The following is a 15,990-nucleotide window of genomic DNA, read 5'->3' on the forward strand; positions in this document are numbered from 1 at the left end:
TGTTTTTATTTGGCATTTTACTGAGTTTTAAAATATTTTTAAATACATATTTATATATTTTTAATGGTTTTTACTATGTTTTCATTACATTTATTACATTGTTTTTATTATGTTTTTGCTTCGTTTTTTAAATACATTTTAACTATGTTTTTTACTGTTTAAACTACATTTTTTACCGTGTTTTTACTCTATTTTTTACTTTGTTTTTTACTTTGTCCTCTATCTTTATAACTATTGCTTTATATTGATTACTGTTTTTTATATTTTTTTGACTGTCTTAGAACGGGGTAAATAACCCTAGTTAGGCAGTCAAAGCAACTTTGTATAAATTATAATTTTGTGTATGTAATATAATGATAATAAATAAAAATAAATTAAATAAACAACCTTAAAAGCAGTAGCATCTTAGGGTACCGTCAGTAGAGTAGTTCAGTGGAGTTTAGTTCAAACTTAATGTAGTTCAGGCCAGTTCAATTCAGGTATCGCCGTTACTCTCGCGCTTCATAATAAAATTATTTATTCCATTCTACATGTTATAAATACACATGAAAACATCAATATAGTTTTCTCTTACTATCTCCAACTGGTGTAAGAGCTCCCTATATCAACGAGAAAAAATCATAAAGAATATTACAAAACACAATAGGGTTTTTGAATGTTTTACTTGAGGTACCATTTGACTTCAAATATAAAAAAACAAATAAATTTCTAATTTTATTTATTATATTAAAATACCAAAAAATAATATTACGTTGGTCCCTTTTTTCGAGAACACAGTGTAAAAATTGTGGCACATAGTGTAGAATATAATATTATGTATAAGCAAGTTTACCCAGTAGAGAAAATAGGTAAGATAGGCTCAGTACTTTGGTTTGTAAAATGGTTACTACGCTTCCTCTCAAAAGGGAATTCCTAATTATCGGCATTTGCATAAATATCTCTTCTGCACTTAGCTTTAGTGATGATAAAATATGCAAGAATCATAAAATGAAATAAAGCGTATTTTTATAACTTGAGTTATTCATGTTAAAATAACATTTGTTGAACTTGTGGAAACATTTTGCTAAAATAAAATTTCTTGTGAAATGTAATAAAATTAATGTGTTTTTCATTAGACATAACTAAAACAGATAACAAATCGACAAAGCTAACATTGTAAATTGAATTTGGATCTGGTTTTTAATATATTTTTCTAAGAAGTAATTATAATCACAAAGTTGCTATTTTATTTAAGAAACGCTAAAATAACAATGACAAGTTAATTTTATTTTATTACAGAAATAAATGACAAGTAATACTCAAATCCACAAATTTGGAATAACCGGTGACCAGTTTCGAAGATGTCGAGAAAGCGATGAAACGGTCATTAGTTATTTCACATTTGTAGGTTTTACCTAAAGAATAATGATCCAAGAATTTTCAACCAATAACTTGAGTGAGTTTTTAATTTAAAATGACGCAAATAATTGTCAAAAATATTTGACGAATACCAAAATGTTTTTTTTTGTCTAGAATGTACCTCTTTTTTGTTTTTTGTTTTTTGTTGTAAATTTAATTAACTAATAAGTACACAATTCCAATTTGTATGAAAATAAGTACCTACCTACATAGTCAAAATAGATTTATGTAGCTTGTGAAGTGTATAATGTAAAATTTGAAATTCAGCAAATAGTATTTAGAAATAAATTAATAATTGTTTTATATTTAGTGGTGTTGTAGAGCTTGTAGTTTGGCCACGACATGTTGGCTGATGGCAGCCAGGCGGGGGAGAGCAGCTGGTTCGAAGGGTGCTGCGGGACGGACTCGAACCGCGTGCATCCTGTTGGATCCCACCATGGTGCCCACCACACTATAACATTAAAATGTACGTGTGTATTAAATTTAAAATATACTAGTAAATAATGCTAATTCCTTTGTGACTCTAATTTATTTATAAATAAAAATTAAATTACAGTCAAAAAAATTATGTGAAATTAAACATTGCATTAAAATTAAAATTGTAATTTAGATATTGATCTTCAGTTTGATCAATCGCTAGAATTCTTAATGATTTAAAATATACCTACATTGAAAATAAATAAAAATGTAGCAAACACGACTTAAGTAAAAGTAAGGTGGATGATTGATTGTTGATTACAAGGTGATCGCCGAAAGTAAATAAAAATATTACAATTTCATTGTGGAAAGTCAAACTTATAATCGATCCGTCAATATATAAATGAATTTGCAAATCTCTTAACGCATTTAACAGATTTATTATATCCAGTAGAGGCAAGTATTTTTTAATTTAAATCACTGATAAATTAAACCAAATGCAAAAATTTCAAATATGTATAAGACGAGAGATATAGGATTACCCATAACGATACTGACCAAAAGAAAAAGATTTTTAAAACTCACCGTGCAAATATTGAAAACCGTTCATTACAATAGGAAAAACAAACTTTCTATTCTTTTAAAGATTCTATTAAACATATGTATATATTTTCCTAAGAATATTTTTTGATACATACATTTTCAAAAAATGTTTTTACTCTTTACATTTATTTCCTTTATTTTTATTTAATTCAAAGTAATTACTTCTTTTCATTTCTTTATCAACAAATCTGAAATGGTTATATTTATTATTAATATTTAAAGCATTAACTTGCACACTTGCAAATTAATGCAAACATTTCAATAAATGTGAGTAAATATTATTTGTATATTACCACTTACCAACTTTTCTATGTCTACCGGTTTCCAAACGTACCTGTCTCTTTGTTGGGATCATCAAAATCGCAATATACACCTTCACAATAGTCACCAGTCATTATCATCATCATCATCATCATTCCCTTTCCGCACTTAATTGGTACACCAATCGCAGCGTATGCTGATATTTTTTTGTTACATGAGGGTAAGATGATCAGTCTTACGCTTCAGGTACTAGTCCAGGGACTATGAAATATTCTAGTATGAAAACACCCTTTAAAATAAATATTTCACATCAGTATTACAATAGTAGTTGCCCAAAACATATCAAACCAACGTGCACTTTGGTCGAGTTATTGTGATACGTAAAGACAGGCAGATAAATAAAAGCCATCAAGTGATTACATATAAATGTTCACTAACATTTACAATTATTTTTATTATTTTTATATTTTACTTATTTGTCTTTCGGCTTTGTTAAAAATAAATGTTTAAATTAGATCAAATATTCATAAACTAAATTAATAGAGAAAAATCTTAGCATGAAGTAAATAACGACTGAACGCAGAAACACAGCAGTATTGGTAAAATAGTAAATGATGTTTGCCCCTCAATTTCCATTGGCCGGATTCGGGTAAAATCCCCCTGGAGTGCGTGGTGCACTATTTACAGGCGGTAGTCAATAGTCGGGCCAGGGGGGCTTGTTAACCTCGCCGCATATCGCATAATCCCGCGGAGGATTCACATCAACATCCGCAGACTGCGATTGACGTCGTTATTTAGCCACCGATGCATCGCGATATTAATTTGTTTACAGCGCTGAGCGATGTTTCCCATCAACTAATCCGAGATATTTACTAACGTTTGAGAAATTAATGCACCATAGGTCAAACCAAATATGCCATATATCCTGAAGCAAACTTTTTTGCAGTGATTATTTTTCATAAAAATAGACGGTGCTTTAGACTGTTAAGTAATTTATTTAATACGTATAGTATTAAGTCGTGGTAGAATCTTACATGTTTTAGGGTTGTTATTTGTAATTTTAACTGTGGGTCATATTTTATAATTGCATAATCCTAATTCATTTTGTGTGCAATATGTATTTTTTTTAAATAGGGTATTTCCATAAATCGGAAATGCGAAGAAAACAAATTAAATATTTAGGCCGAATTTTCACGATTCTTACGATAAAACTATCAACCATAGAAATAAGAAAAGTCTCTTAATTCTATGCTATCGACGTATAAAAAAACATTTTTCATTTATAATTTTCGGTTAATGACGAGCACATACAAAACGGTTCGCAGTTAGAGTCACGCCATTTTAACGTCACTATACGCACCGAGTTCGCTTCTAATATACGTTACGTATAAGTATAGCGCGGTAACGTAATACGTGTCGTTTGTCCCATGGAGCACGAAACGTTACGTTTTCGAGTAATTAAAAATATGCATATTTTAAACCTTTGTAGAAAATTCGACAGAAGTTGCGCAGAAAAAATAATAGCACAGTAAAGTTGCCATTGTAATTTCTTGCTTATTAAATAATAATATTTCTCATAAAACGTTAATAACTCGATTGTTGTACTGTTTCAAATTAATCAATAAAATCTTGTAATACATTTAAATATTATTGCACTTTATAACAATTACATTATTACAATTTGTACACCCAATTTCTTTTATACAAGCCATAAGACCAAGTTGTTTTAACCTCAACGTTTTATTTAAATAAAAGTTTAAGTATCGTTAACGTTGTCGGCCTCGTGGTGTAATGATCAGCGCGTTTGCCTACTATGCAAAAGGTCTCGGGTTTGATTCCCGACATAGTTGATATGAAATTTTATTTTAAAAGGGTGTTTTCACACTAGAATATTAATTTCATTGTCCCTAGACTGGTACCTGGAGAGTAAGACTAACCATCTTACCTTGATGTAACATAATGGACCAAGAAACACTGCGCTTGGGGTGTATCAATGCAGTACCCTATGCATCATCAGGTTCGGAAAGGGAATAATGATGATGGTGATGAACGTAAACACATTTATTTTTCATCGTCAACATTTTTGCATCGTCTGATGTTTCTATGAATACCCTGGCAAAAATTGCAAGATCTCTTTTTTTGTTTCTATAAGTACCTTAGGTATAACGATTTGTCAAGAGTAAAAACACAAACCAACTTTACCGTAAAATAAGCAATAGTTTGTACTCTTCAGGGAACTAAGCTAATATTGAGTAAATCCGCCATTAGTGGGATGACATTTTGTACATTTGAACTTTCGTCCTCGTTAAAACTTTTCGAATGCTCTAGTAACCTTTATGTCAAATTAATATCCTGTTAGTATTTTTATGTAACAGCGAAACACCGCCACCGGTCAAAGTTTTACGGAGGTAAAAAGTTTTCCAAAACAGAACAATGTATTTTAATGAGTTTTCTCCAATCAATCTTTATCAAGATTTCGTAAAGACCACGTCGAAATTTGAGGAATAATATTGCAAATCATGTTTAATGAGTTAAAGTTTAATTTTAATCGTCAGATTAAGCTGTAATATTAGAATAGAAATGACCAGGGCTTCAAATGAAACTCCAGTCTGAACATTTAATAATTTGAGGCGGCATTGAGTATTTATGAGGATACTTAATGCTTTAATGGATTTATGTTTTCGAATTGATGTCAGTTTTTGAAGATTGGAGATAAGATTTTCAATTATGAATTCCTAAAAGTAATATTCCATTCGAGATAAATAATAAATCCCATGAATTTAGCGAACATTACCTAAAGTATTCCAGATATCACTTCATACAACCGGCAGATCACTTTGAATAACATCATTTCTATTTTGCGTATATAATCTTACCTACATGTCAGAGTAAAAAAGTCATGTACGTGATATACGTATAGACATAATTTGAAATGACTCGAAGATAAAAGTAAACCAGAATAATATCCAAGCTTACAAAAATATATGTATAAAGCAAATACTAGTTTGACTTTTTATGTCTACCGGGTTCGAGACGTACACACCAACATACAAATACTAAAATACACTTTCACCTTTACCATCTGAAAGTGTATTTTAGTATTTGCATGTTGGCGTACTGCGTGTCCTGACGAAGAGATGGGTGCGTCTCGAAACCAGTAGACATAAAAAGTCGGGAAGTGGTTAAATACAAATGTTTACTAAAATTAATCAAAATGTTTGACCACAAAGATAATGCTTCGAACATAAATAATTAATATTAGTTCACTTTTATTATTTCTTTATTCGATTGAAAACATAAATGTTAACGATTATTCTTTTCTCATCTAAGCATTTATTTTTTGTTACCATCTTTTACTTAATTTATTTTATAAATTAACTTAAATGATCTTTTTATGTTAGAAATTTTTTGTTCTTAATACTTATTATGTATGACTGTATGTTTTCTGAATAAAATAAAAGAAAAACAAATACTTATTTTGATTTATTTTTAAGAAATATGGAATGAAATTCCTTTAAATATCTTGATTTTTAATACAAATTTTAAAACGTGTTTATTTTACATTTTTATTAAATAAAAATCAACTTTGTAACTAAAGTAACGCTGCCAAAAACTAAAATGCACGCAACGATCTATGGAAAGACAGATAGTCGATATATGTATTTTATGTTTGCCTAAAAAACAAATAGAAAAAATAGCCACAGAACTGGAGTCAAAAGTATCATGGATCGGCATTATGTAGGTCACTTGGCGTGACTAAATGATCGCAGGTGGACACCCATAATAATAAAGTGGAGACCATGGGCAAACAAGAAATAGTGGAAGGCCACAAAAAAGATGCGCCAACGACTTGCTTGGCTCGATAGCTGGTAGAGCATGGATGAAAAAAGCGGCGGACATAAAGGCGGGGAAACGTTTTGAAGAGGTCTATATCTGGCAGTAGAGAGAACAAGGCTGAAGAAGATTATTATAATTATTATATCAGAAGTGATGGCGTGACGTATGGATGTCTCACAGTTCCCCGCTGGCCGGATACTGCCCTCTGACTGCTTCTCGGTTTTGAAGTGGAGGTTACCTGACAGTGGAGCCGAGCTTGATGTCCGGCAGGAGAAAGTCTATCTCGTAGTAGGTGGCCTGCAGCACGGGGCCCGCGGCATCCCGCAGTAGCAGCTGCTTTCCGCAGTTTCCCGCGGTCCGGATACTGACGCACTTTGCTGGAATTACAATTTATAGGTACAAATTTAAGTGTGTATGCATAAGAACATTCAATTTTAACCATATTTAAAGTAGGTTTAAGAAAGAGTAATATTTTAATTTATTTAGCTCCTTTTTTTCACATCCAACTCGAGATGTATTTTATTCTGAGAGCTGAATAAAAATATTTTTTTTAGATATTAGAATGATAATACTTTGGTTACTTATTAAATTAATGTGAAAACTTATAAAGGCACGTATTTTATTTCATTCTTTTTATATGTTTATACTTTTGATAAATAATATATTAAATACATATTAATAACAAATTAAAAATGTAATATTAATCCATAAGGGTTTTTGTATGATTACTAACTCAGGCAAAAAATATTTTTTAAGTGTACTTATATATTTTCCCGACACTGCACTGACATGAATTTATTTGAAGTGTGTTTTTTCCCTTCAATATTTCATATTCCGGATTTTACATTAAAATATTACGTTTTATTTGTTCATTGAAATATTACTTATTGTATCTCTTTCAACTTATTTTTAAATGTACCTACACTTAAAATAATATTTACTCTTATATGAAATTGTCCTTACACTGTATAATGTTTATTAGTCTGAAGATGCTCATTAGAGGGTGAAAGTGCTGATTGGTCGAAAAAATTAGTGGAAGTGTACCAAGTATTTTTAATTTCCCAGTTTCGTGGAAATGTGGTGGGATTGCCAGGCTGAGGAAGGTGTTGACTGCATTCTTAATCCATATTGGTCGGAGGGAGTCAGAGAATTTGTTGTCCGATGTAGAAGGACGTAAGCTGGTTGCTTGTTTTAATAGTAATGACTTGGGACTTAGGATATAGAGATTTTGGTATTATTTATGTTTTCTCTGGATATTCATTGTTTACCTTTAAGACTGAAAAAGCACACATTATGATAAAACTGTAAATACTTTTAAATATCATTGTAAAATACATAATTTACTGCCTTAGAACGGGGAAGCTATCCCTAGTTAGGCAGTTTAGATGAACCAACAGCAAAAATAAAAAATATGTATGCTTACTGTTACTACTGAATTAATTTGTTGTATAAATAATTACTTGTATATTGCTGTAATAAATATGTAAAATAATAAAAAAATAAAAATAAAATAAATAAATAATTAGTAACGTATATGTAAATATAAGTTATTATATCGTTACAATGAAATCCCAACAAGAATCGCCAATAAATAATTTTAATCAAAAGTATTTATGTTTTTTATAACCAAAATAGCAGTATTTATTAATCTAAAAACATGCGCTTAAAAATATATTTTATAAAATTATGACCGATTATAGCAATAATATATGTGAATACTGGAGTTTGCTCGAATATGAATTTTAAGTTTGGCGTATAAATTGAAAAACGGGAAAAGATTATACCCAAGACTCTCTCTCGTGACACCCTCACTGTGAACTGTGAATAGTCAAGTGGCGATAAAGAAAGACCCAGATGGCGACACAGGCGGAGTTATCGAATCACGTTCCTTCTTGATCACGAAACTGTTCCGCCGAGTCGCAAATTCCAATTTGAATGTCATTTGATGGAAGTTGTATAAATTCTGCGGTAATCGAATTGTAACAGCATCCAGTGACGTGCTGAACTTACTTCTGAACGCGCTTACACTTCCTTGAGTCTTGCCCTCGTGAGTAAACTATGTTATGGGGAAATTTGAGAAGCCTCTTAATTATTTTACACTGGTTGAACTATCTCAATACAACTCTCTGAATTCTGTCATATACGTAATATAATAGAAATAGAAACTACTAAAGTATAGTAATTCATCAAAATATTTTTTAACTAAAAAGTAAACGTTTACTTCGTGATTATATGTTAATTGAACTTTTAAATAAAAAATATACAACTCCCTTTTAGAACAGTTTTCTTTTTGACAAATCCAGTAATTTTATATGTTGTTTTAGGAAATAAATGCCATATTAATCAACAAATATGAACAATATGGTAACCGTCACCAATAATTTTATTTATGTATATGTAAAAACACTTTTTCTAATAAAAAAAGTTTTAGTTTTTTTTTTCTTTATTGAGAGCTTCTACCAAAACGTGATAATATCAGAAAGATACTTTCAAATATTGTAATTTAAACCTGAAGTTTTATACCATACATGTAAGAAATCAAGAAATTAATTCCTTACTCCCAAGGGGGTGAAATCCAGTATTTTGTCTCCAAATATTTGGACAAACTCTAATATTGTAATAAAACCAACTGGTCCAAGAAGAAGTTTAAAAATTGGATAATTGTTTTCAGGCGTTGCCTAGTAGGTGATTTGGTTCAGCCGGATGAATCTCACCCACGTGAATAAAGGTTTCAGCTCTTTTACTTTACAAAAGTCAACAGATGGAAGAGTTTAGGATATGTGGATGTTCAAACATAGGCAGAATGGTAAATGTTACATAGTGTGTAAAGTGGCCACTTGAACCAGCCAATAACAGGTAGTAAGCCCAGTAAATGCCTAGACTTTTATGTTGCCTTTTTTTAGGTATTCTCCGTTCCTGTTGTAGTTTTTTATTCCTTAACGTACTTAATATTTACTGAAGCGGCTATTCGATTTCCATATTGAATTAGGCTTAGGTATTTTTTTTTGAACTAGACCAATCAAGAAGAATTAAAAATTTTATTAAAAATTACGTTGGTATCTACAACTAAAATCGTTTTACTACATTACATCTAAGTCGGGGCAGGTTCAAAGGCATTGGTCATTCCTTGTTGTGTCTCTATAAACTGTGTCTCTGCAATTAACTAATGTAGTTACAATATTTTTAATAAATAAAATACACTTTTTTAAAACAACTTTTATGCATTCAATTAAAAAAATATGTGAACTTTTAATAAGACCCATAAAGTGTAAAAAAAATACAAAATTATTTTTACTAGTCTATAATTTAATAAAACGAGAATCAATTGTTTTTTTGAGTACATGAATGCAGTAATTAAATTTCATTTACACTTCCATTTCAATCTGAACGTATTAATTACAATTTGCAAAGATCTTACCTATAACTTCAAACAACGCAGTGACTCCAGTTCCTTGAATAGCTTTGTTCCATTTGAGAGTTTTCTCAACCGGACCGGTGAAAAGTCTCATTCCAGATGCTGTTATATTCTGAAAAACGGTTAAATGGCAGTTCTAAAACCAATTATCTTACGTACAATGGTCTTAATTAAGTTTAACGGATCTAGTTTGGTATGTGTAAGAATCGGAAACTTTAATTTAAAATATTAAAAAAATAATTCTGCCTTGGCTTTCTGTAGAATAATTATTTGAGGATGACTTTTGAATGCAAACTCTATTGTTTATTTTTTGTATAATATTGTTTTTAAATACATTGGGTGATAGGGTGGGGCGGCTACAGTAATTAGATACTTAATTTAATGGTCGAAAATAAGTAAACGTAAGAATTTATCCCAAGACAGTTTTTTTGTGTGTTTTTTCTCAAATATAAGGGCATTATTGTTTTTTTTTTTTTTTTGACCCTTAGAATTAGCATATCCAACTACTGTAGCATCCCTGCGTAATGTAGTTCTTGTTATATCAAAATTAATTTCTGTCCTTTCCAAATATAAAGAATACTTAATTGGCATTTTCTCTTCGTGGCCTAGTGGTAAGCACATTTGCCAAACATGCTGGTTATGATGGACATAAACTGTAGCATAGTGTAGTTCCTAATGTTACAAATAACAGCATTAAATCGACTATCATAATCTTGATTTGTAAAGGCGGCTTTACACGCTGGTCAATACTTTAGCCAGTACGCTGGAGCGCGTATCGGCAACAAAAACGCTAAACAGCCCACACGTTGGCGAGTCGTTCGGTAAAATGTCGGTACGAGTCAATGTACGGACGTCAAAAGAACGTGCGCCAGCGTATGAGCCAGCGTGCATGCCAGCTCTGCCAACCACAAATAGCTCCTTCTACACGTTGGTCAGTACGTATCAGGCAACTTAATGGCAAGCGTGTAAAGGCGCTTTATCAAAATGGTCGAGGTACACTGCGATTGGAGTGGAGAATGAAGAACCAATGCAGTGTTCTAGAAACTATAAGGTGAGAATAAAGTAAGAATAACGATTATTGCCTTTAAAATCATATATAAAAGCAACAAAATCCGCGCAATCGTTGGAAACGTAGATTGTTTTTTATTTTATTTTATTTGGAAAATCAATGGTTACAATCTGTCAAACCAAAACTAGCCGCAGTTTTAAGAATTCAGAGATTGATTTAATCTTACCGATATGATTTACGATTTACTAAGTAAATAAGTTTCGGGTCGGAATCGAAATGGTGATGGACATTCGAATTTAATACATTCAGAGTTTATTCTTTACAACTTAATGCAGTAAGATTGGCGGCAGATGAACTAAAAAATAATTCATTTCACATAAGTTCATTAGACCTTAAATTTTCACAGATTGTGTCAGAATGTGTACATTTTTTATTACAAATATACAAAGTACAAGCATTTCTTAAAAAAAAAACAAATTTATTGTGAATAATTTAGATTCACACGATTTAAATTAAATTATCATTGATTAATTTCACTTTTAGTCAACTTCTTAAGCAATATAAAAAAATAAAACAATTTACAATTATTATTTTAAAGAAAAATTATTTTTAAGTCGGGTATTTTATATGTATTACTTTGTTTTTAAAGAATAGTTTCCAAAAAATTTTAGAACAATAACAAAACAATAAAAAAATCACAGGATTTTTATCGAAACCTTATACTTTTTTAGCAGATGTTTTTAGCAAATAAATTACGTTAAGCCTTTACGAAATTTGAATATTTATGTTTTGTTTATTATTTATAAAATACTTTAATTCTGTTCATTTTTACTATTGTGATTTTTTTTCTATATTTATTTGCTTAAAAATATAAAATATTATTGGTTATTTGTTCTGTTTTATTGACTGTTAGTTTTATAAATCGAATCTAATGTTCAATCTTTTCAAAATTAAAAGGTTGTTTTTCTGTCAGGAGTACAGACGGATTAAGGCGATCATTTATATTCCACGCGCCTCATACCCCCAGCGGCGCATATTGAGATGTGATAAATCAAAAATGTATCTTCAAGTCTTATAGTCGAGACTGTCGAGAGATTTGCGCGAAACGTGTACATTATATAGGTACATGGGTGGGTGCTGCGGACGCGGGTGCGCGGAAAACATATTACAGAATTTACACTAGACCATACAAGGGGTTTCATAATAAAAATGCACCAAAATAACGTGTTACCAAAATAAACGGAGATAAGTTTTATTATGCATTGGAATATTCTGGAAAATAATTTTGATTTTTCCTAATTTTAATTTCATGAATTGAAAAAAATCTCAGGTTCTGAATATTACATATTTTAAAATATAAATTATTTAACTTGATAGGGTCTGAGCACTGAATAGTTAATATGTCTGTGGGTCTGAGCGATATATTTGCGTTAACAGCGATACTCTACATATAATTTGGTTTAGATTCTTTCCATGTAATATATTAGCAATGCACTCAAAATAAATTTATTTTACAAGTATTTTTATTTTTTTATATTTTATTTATTAAGGATATCAACAGTAATACATGTAACAAAAATACAAAAAATAAAATATACAGAGAATAAAATCAATGACAGATATCCACAGAAATACATTAAATACACGTACAATTCATACTAGTGTGTTTGTGTGAGTGTAAGTGAGTGAGAGGGTGGGTGTTATATTGCATTATTGCCTTACAAAATATGATACGTTTTTACTACCTAATGATTTTTACCGAGTATTATTTCATTCAAAATATTTTCCATTACGTTTCTCATTGTAATTGTAAAAGATATTAATGATTTAGATAAAATTATCAAAAAAACTACTTGGTTTATTTCAGTTTTAATTCATTTTGACCAACAAGCGCTTTCGCCCATGACTTCGCCTCGACTGGTCCAGTCCTGAAGATACCTTCTTAAGCAAATGCGATCGTTGGTCAAAATTAAATAAAAGTGAAACTTAACCAAGAAGTTTTATTGATAAATGTATTTATTATTTTATCTTAATCATTATAATACAATATTTGTAATATATATTGTTCGTAATTGTTTGTAATTACGATTGATTAGATTTTATTTGGGTATGAAATACTAACTACGTAAAAATACATGATGGCTGACATTCAACTATTTATTTTATTTTTTATCACACCTGTAGGGTTCATAGTCCTTAATCGATGACACACACGTGCTAAAACGTTTCACCTGAAATAGTGTTATGACCTAAGAAAGCAATGTTACCATTTTCTGTCGAATCCAATATCACATTTAATGAAACTCTATCAGTAGTGGACACGAAATCGGGATAATCGTTCTGAAGTACATTCACATCATCCTTACCATGAATAATGAACTACAAAGGAACGTTGCCTACAAAGAGACCTCAAGGCGTGGCAACGCCAGTCAGTCGGCCCAACAAGTTCAATTCAGTCAGTCAGTCCAGCTCGACGACGTCAAACAGTTCCAGCGTGTAGTTCAAGTGCAGTATCTTCAACCCAGCATTGTCACTACGCTCGTGTTACACAACCAAGCGCTGTATCCTATTCGTCATGTAATAAATACGCATCAAACAGCAACCTCGTGTCCTCTCTGTCAATCTCTTACTGGGGTAAGAACTTCAACCCTCAACAACTTTTCCTACACACTTATACCTGTTTATAACCCAAACAAAACTAATAGCTTGCATAAAAAAATAACAAAAAACTTTCTTTTGGTTTAAGATAGCGTTGAAAAATGGATTCGATAGCATGTTAGCTATTATTATCATTCTTTAGTATGAGTAAACTAGGAAGCAAAGTTTGATGAAGTAAAGCATTCATAAATCTTATCACAATCACAACAAATAGCGTGTAATTTTGATATTTTATTAAAAATCTGCATTTTTAGTCAATATACCCACTAGACGAAGATATTTCAGGTAATCACTTGAAATCAGAATGCAGAAATAGAACACGATTAATAAAAAAATATTTTATTTGTGATGTTTTCCGAGTTGACATGTTCGTAATAAATAACACAATTTTATAATTTCAACGTATCGCATACTCTTTTAGTTGAGGGTGTTGGTAGTATTATGGCAGAACTGTTTTGGGTGACCAGGCGCTGCACGTCGCCGGAGATTGATTAAACTCCTCCGTTTCCCGCTACTCCCGCCCCGGAGTGAGAACCGTCCCGCCATACATCATACTGCTGGCGCAGGTCTACCTACAAAGTATTATATACGCTTCATTCTACCCTTGGCGCGTATTGTTAACCACGAATTTCACTTCATTCACATATTCAAAAACAATTGAAACGACGCTAAATAATCTTAAAATTGAAAGCATTAAATTTTTTTGTACAAAAATATATTGACAATTAAATAATGCAGCTTTACTTAAATAAGTAAAGCTGCATTTTTAATTGAGAACATTTTATTTAATGCATCCGAAATTCAAGTAATTTTATGAAAAATAATAAAAAACAAGGTTTTTCTAATGAGTAGTTTAAATATGTAAAATAAAACATTTTCGTATATTATTATTTATGTAATAAAAACATCTGGAATAAAAAATCTTTATTTAGAATTTCTAACCTTAGTTAATGTGATTCATTGGACTTAATTCATGATTTTTTTTATGGAAACTATTTAGTAGGTACTTGAATTGTTTTACGTTTGAATCGTCTACTTAAATATAAGAAGATAATTTAGTTTCTAACATAAAAAATGTGTAGTCCCTATATTATATTCAGATTTATAGTTTACAAGCTGAACCCGGCAGTGCTTTGCTATTGCTAGATTTGAATACATTCTCGTATATATATATTAAATGAACACAATCGAAAGTTTGATATCAATTGTTGTATTTAGTTCAAATTATATATGTACATTATTGTTTTTGTGTTTTGGACTACATGAATTGTGGGGATATAAGTAAAAGAGACTTCCATAGTCCCTTCTCAAAAATATTTTCCCCCTCTGTTGCAATAAATTCAGATCTGAGTAACTCCCTAGAGAAGAAATCCAGCCAGTCTGCAAACATTCTGATATTTTCACAACATTGTAGAATTAACTAACTGGTAAAAGTAGAAGTACAAAAATTAGAAAATTGTTTTCAGGCGTCGCCTAGTAGGTGATGGTTCAGCCAGATGAATATCACTCACATGATATAGGTTTCAGCTCTTTTACTTCACAAAAGTCAACAGATGGAAGAGCTGAGGAAATGTGAATGTTTAAACATAGACAGAATGGTGAATGTTACACAGTGTGTAATGTAGCCACTTAAACCAGTAAATGCCTAGACTTCCATATTTCTTTCTAAAAATTGATATCTATCACTCTGTTGCAACAAATTTAAAACATTTTATGATTTCGTTTATAATGCCTTTGTACCTACTTGTAATAAGTACCTACTTACGCCTTTTTAAAAACTTTTGCCGCATAATATTCTACTAAATATCATAAATTAAACGTTGAATATTTTAGTTAAAAGCAAAATAAATATCAAATAAATCACTTAAAAAGATTTATGTGCCATTAACAAAGGGTTTTGAAATTACGCTGAGCGGGAAATGATTTTCAATACTTCGTGATTCGTGTAATAAATGTAACGTAAACCCTTTATAATCATTATTCTCAAAGAAATCTTACACCGCTGACGTCTTTCCCTCTCAGGATCTAAATAAGGAGACCCTACAAATTATTTACCGGTTGCGATGGTTATTTGAGTGGTAAAATGATATTTTTCTTAAGGTGGATTGAAAGATAATATTGACAGCTAATACCGAGCAACTTGTAAAAATACTATTGGAGTCAGCTAGATACATTTTAAATTTAGGATGTTGTAATAGGAATTAATGAACTATGCTTCAAAATTCAAACACCCCTAGAGCGCACATTTATTATGACAAGGATAATGATTGAACTTTGAGTTGTGATGACGCAGAAACATGATAATGTTTTGAATATTACCTCACTTCAATAGCTCTTTACTAAGAGAAGGACGAAAAAGTTTTAAGTAAGATTGAAGCTTAATGCTATTCTA

At 30.8% G+C, this 15,990-nt stretch overlaps 1 protein-coding gene across 1 annotated transcript in view; it reads right to left on the reverse strand.

Annotated features, from left to right (window-relative positions):
- Positions 1 to 613: 613 nt before the first annotated feature.
- LOC148277750 (uncharacterized) overlaps positions 614 to 15,990 on the reverse strand; it is a 56,039-nt gene continuing 40,662 nt past the window's right edge. The window contains exons 4-6 of the mRNA XM_088232446.1: positions 9,935 to 10,043; positions 6,755 to 6,893; positions 614 to 1,849 (exon numbers count right to left, since the gene is read on the reverse strand). Of these exons, the coding sequence (XP_088088572.1) occupies positions 1,705 to 1,849; positions 6,755 to 6,893; positions 9,935 to 10,043 (393 nt within the window). The 3' untranslated portion in view covers positions 614 to 1,704. The remainder of the gene's footprint in view (positions 1,850 to 6,754; positions 6,894 to 9,934; positions 10,044 to 15,990) is intronic.

This window comes from Micrasema longulum, unplaced genomic scaffold (genome assembly GCF_059751315.1).
Source record: "Micrasema longulum isolate JH-2025_06_02 unplaced genomic scaffold, ASM5975131v1 h1tg000986l, whole genome shotgun sequence".
NCBI classification, from domain to species: domain Eukaryota; kingdom Metazoa; phylum Arthropoda; class Insecta; order Trichoptera; family Brachycentridae; genus Micrasema; species Micrasema longulum.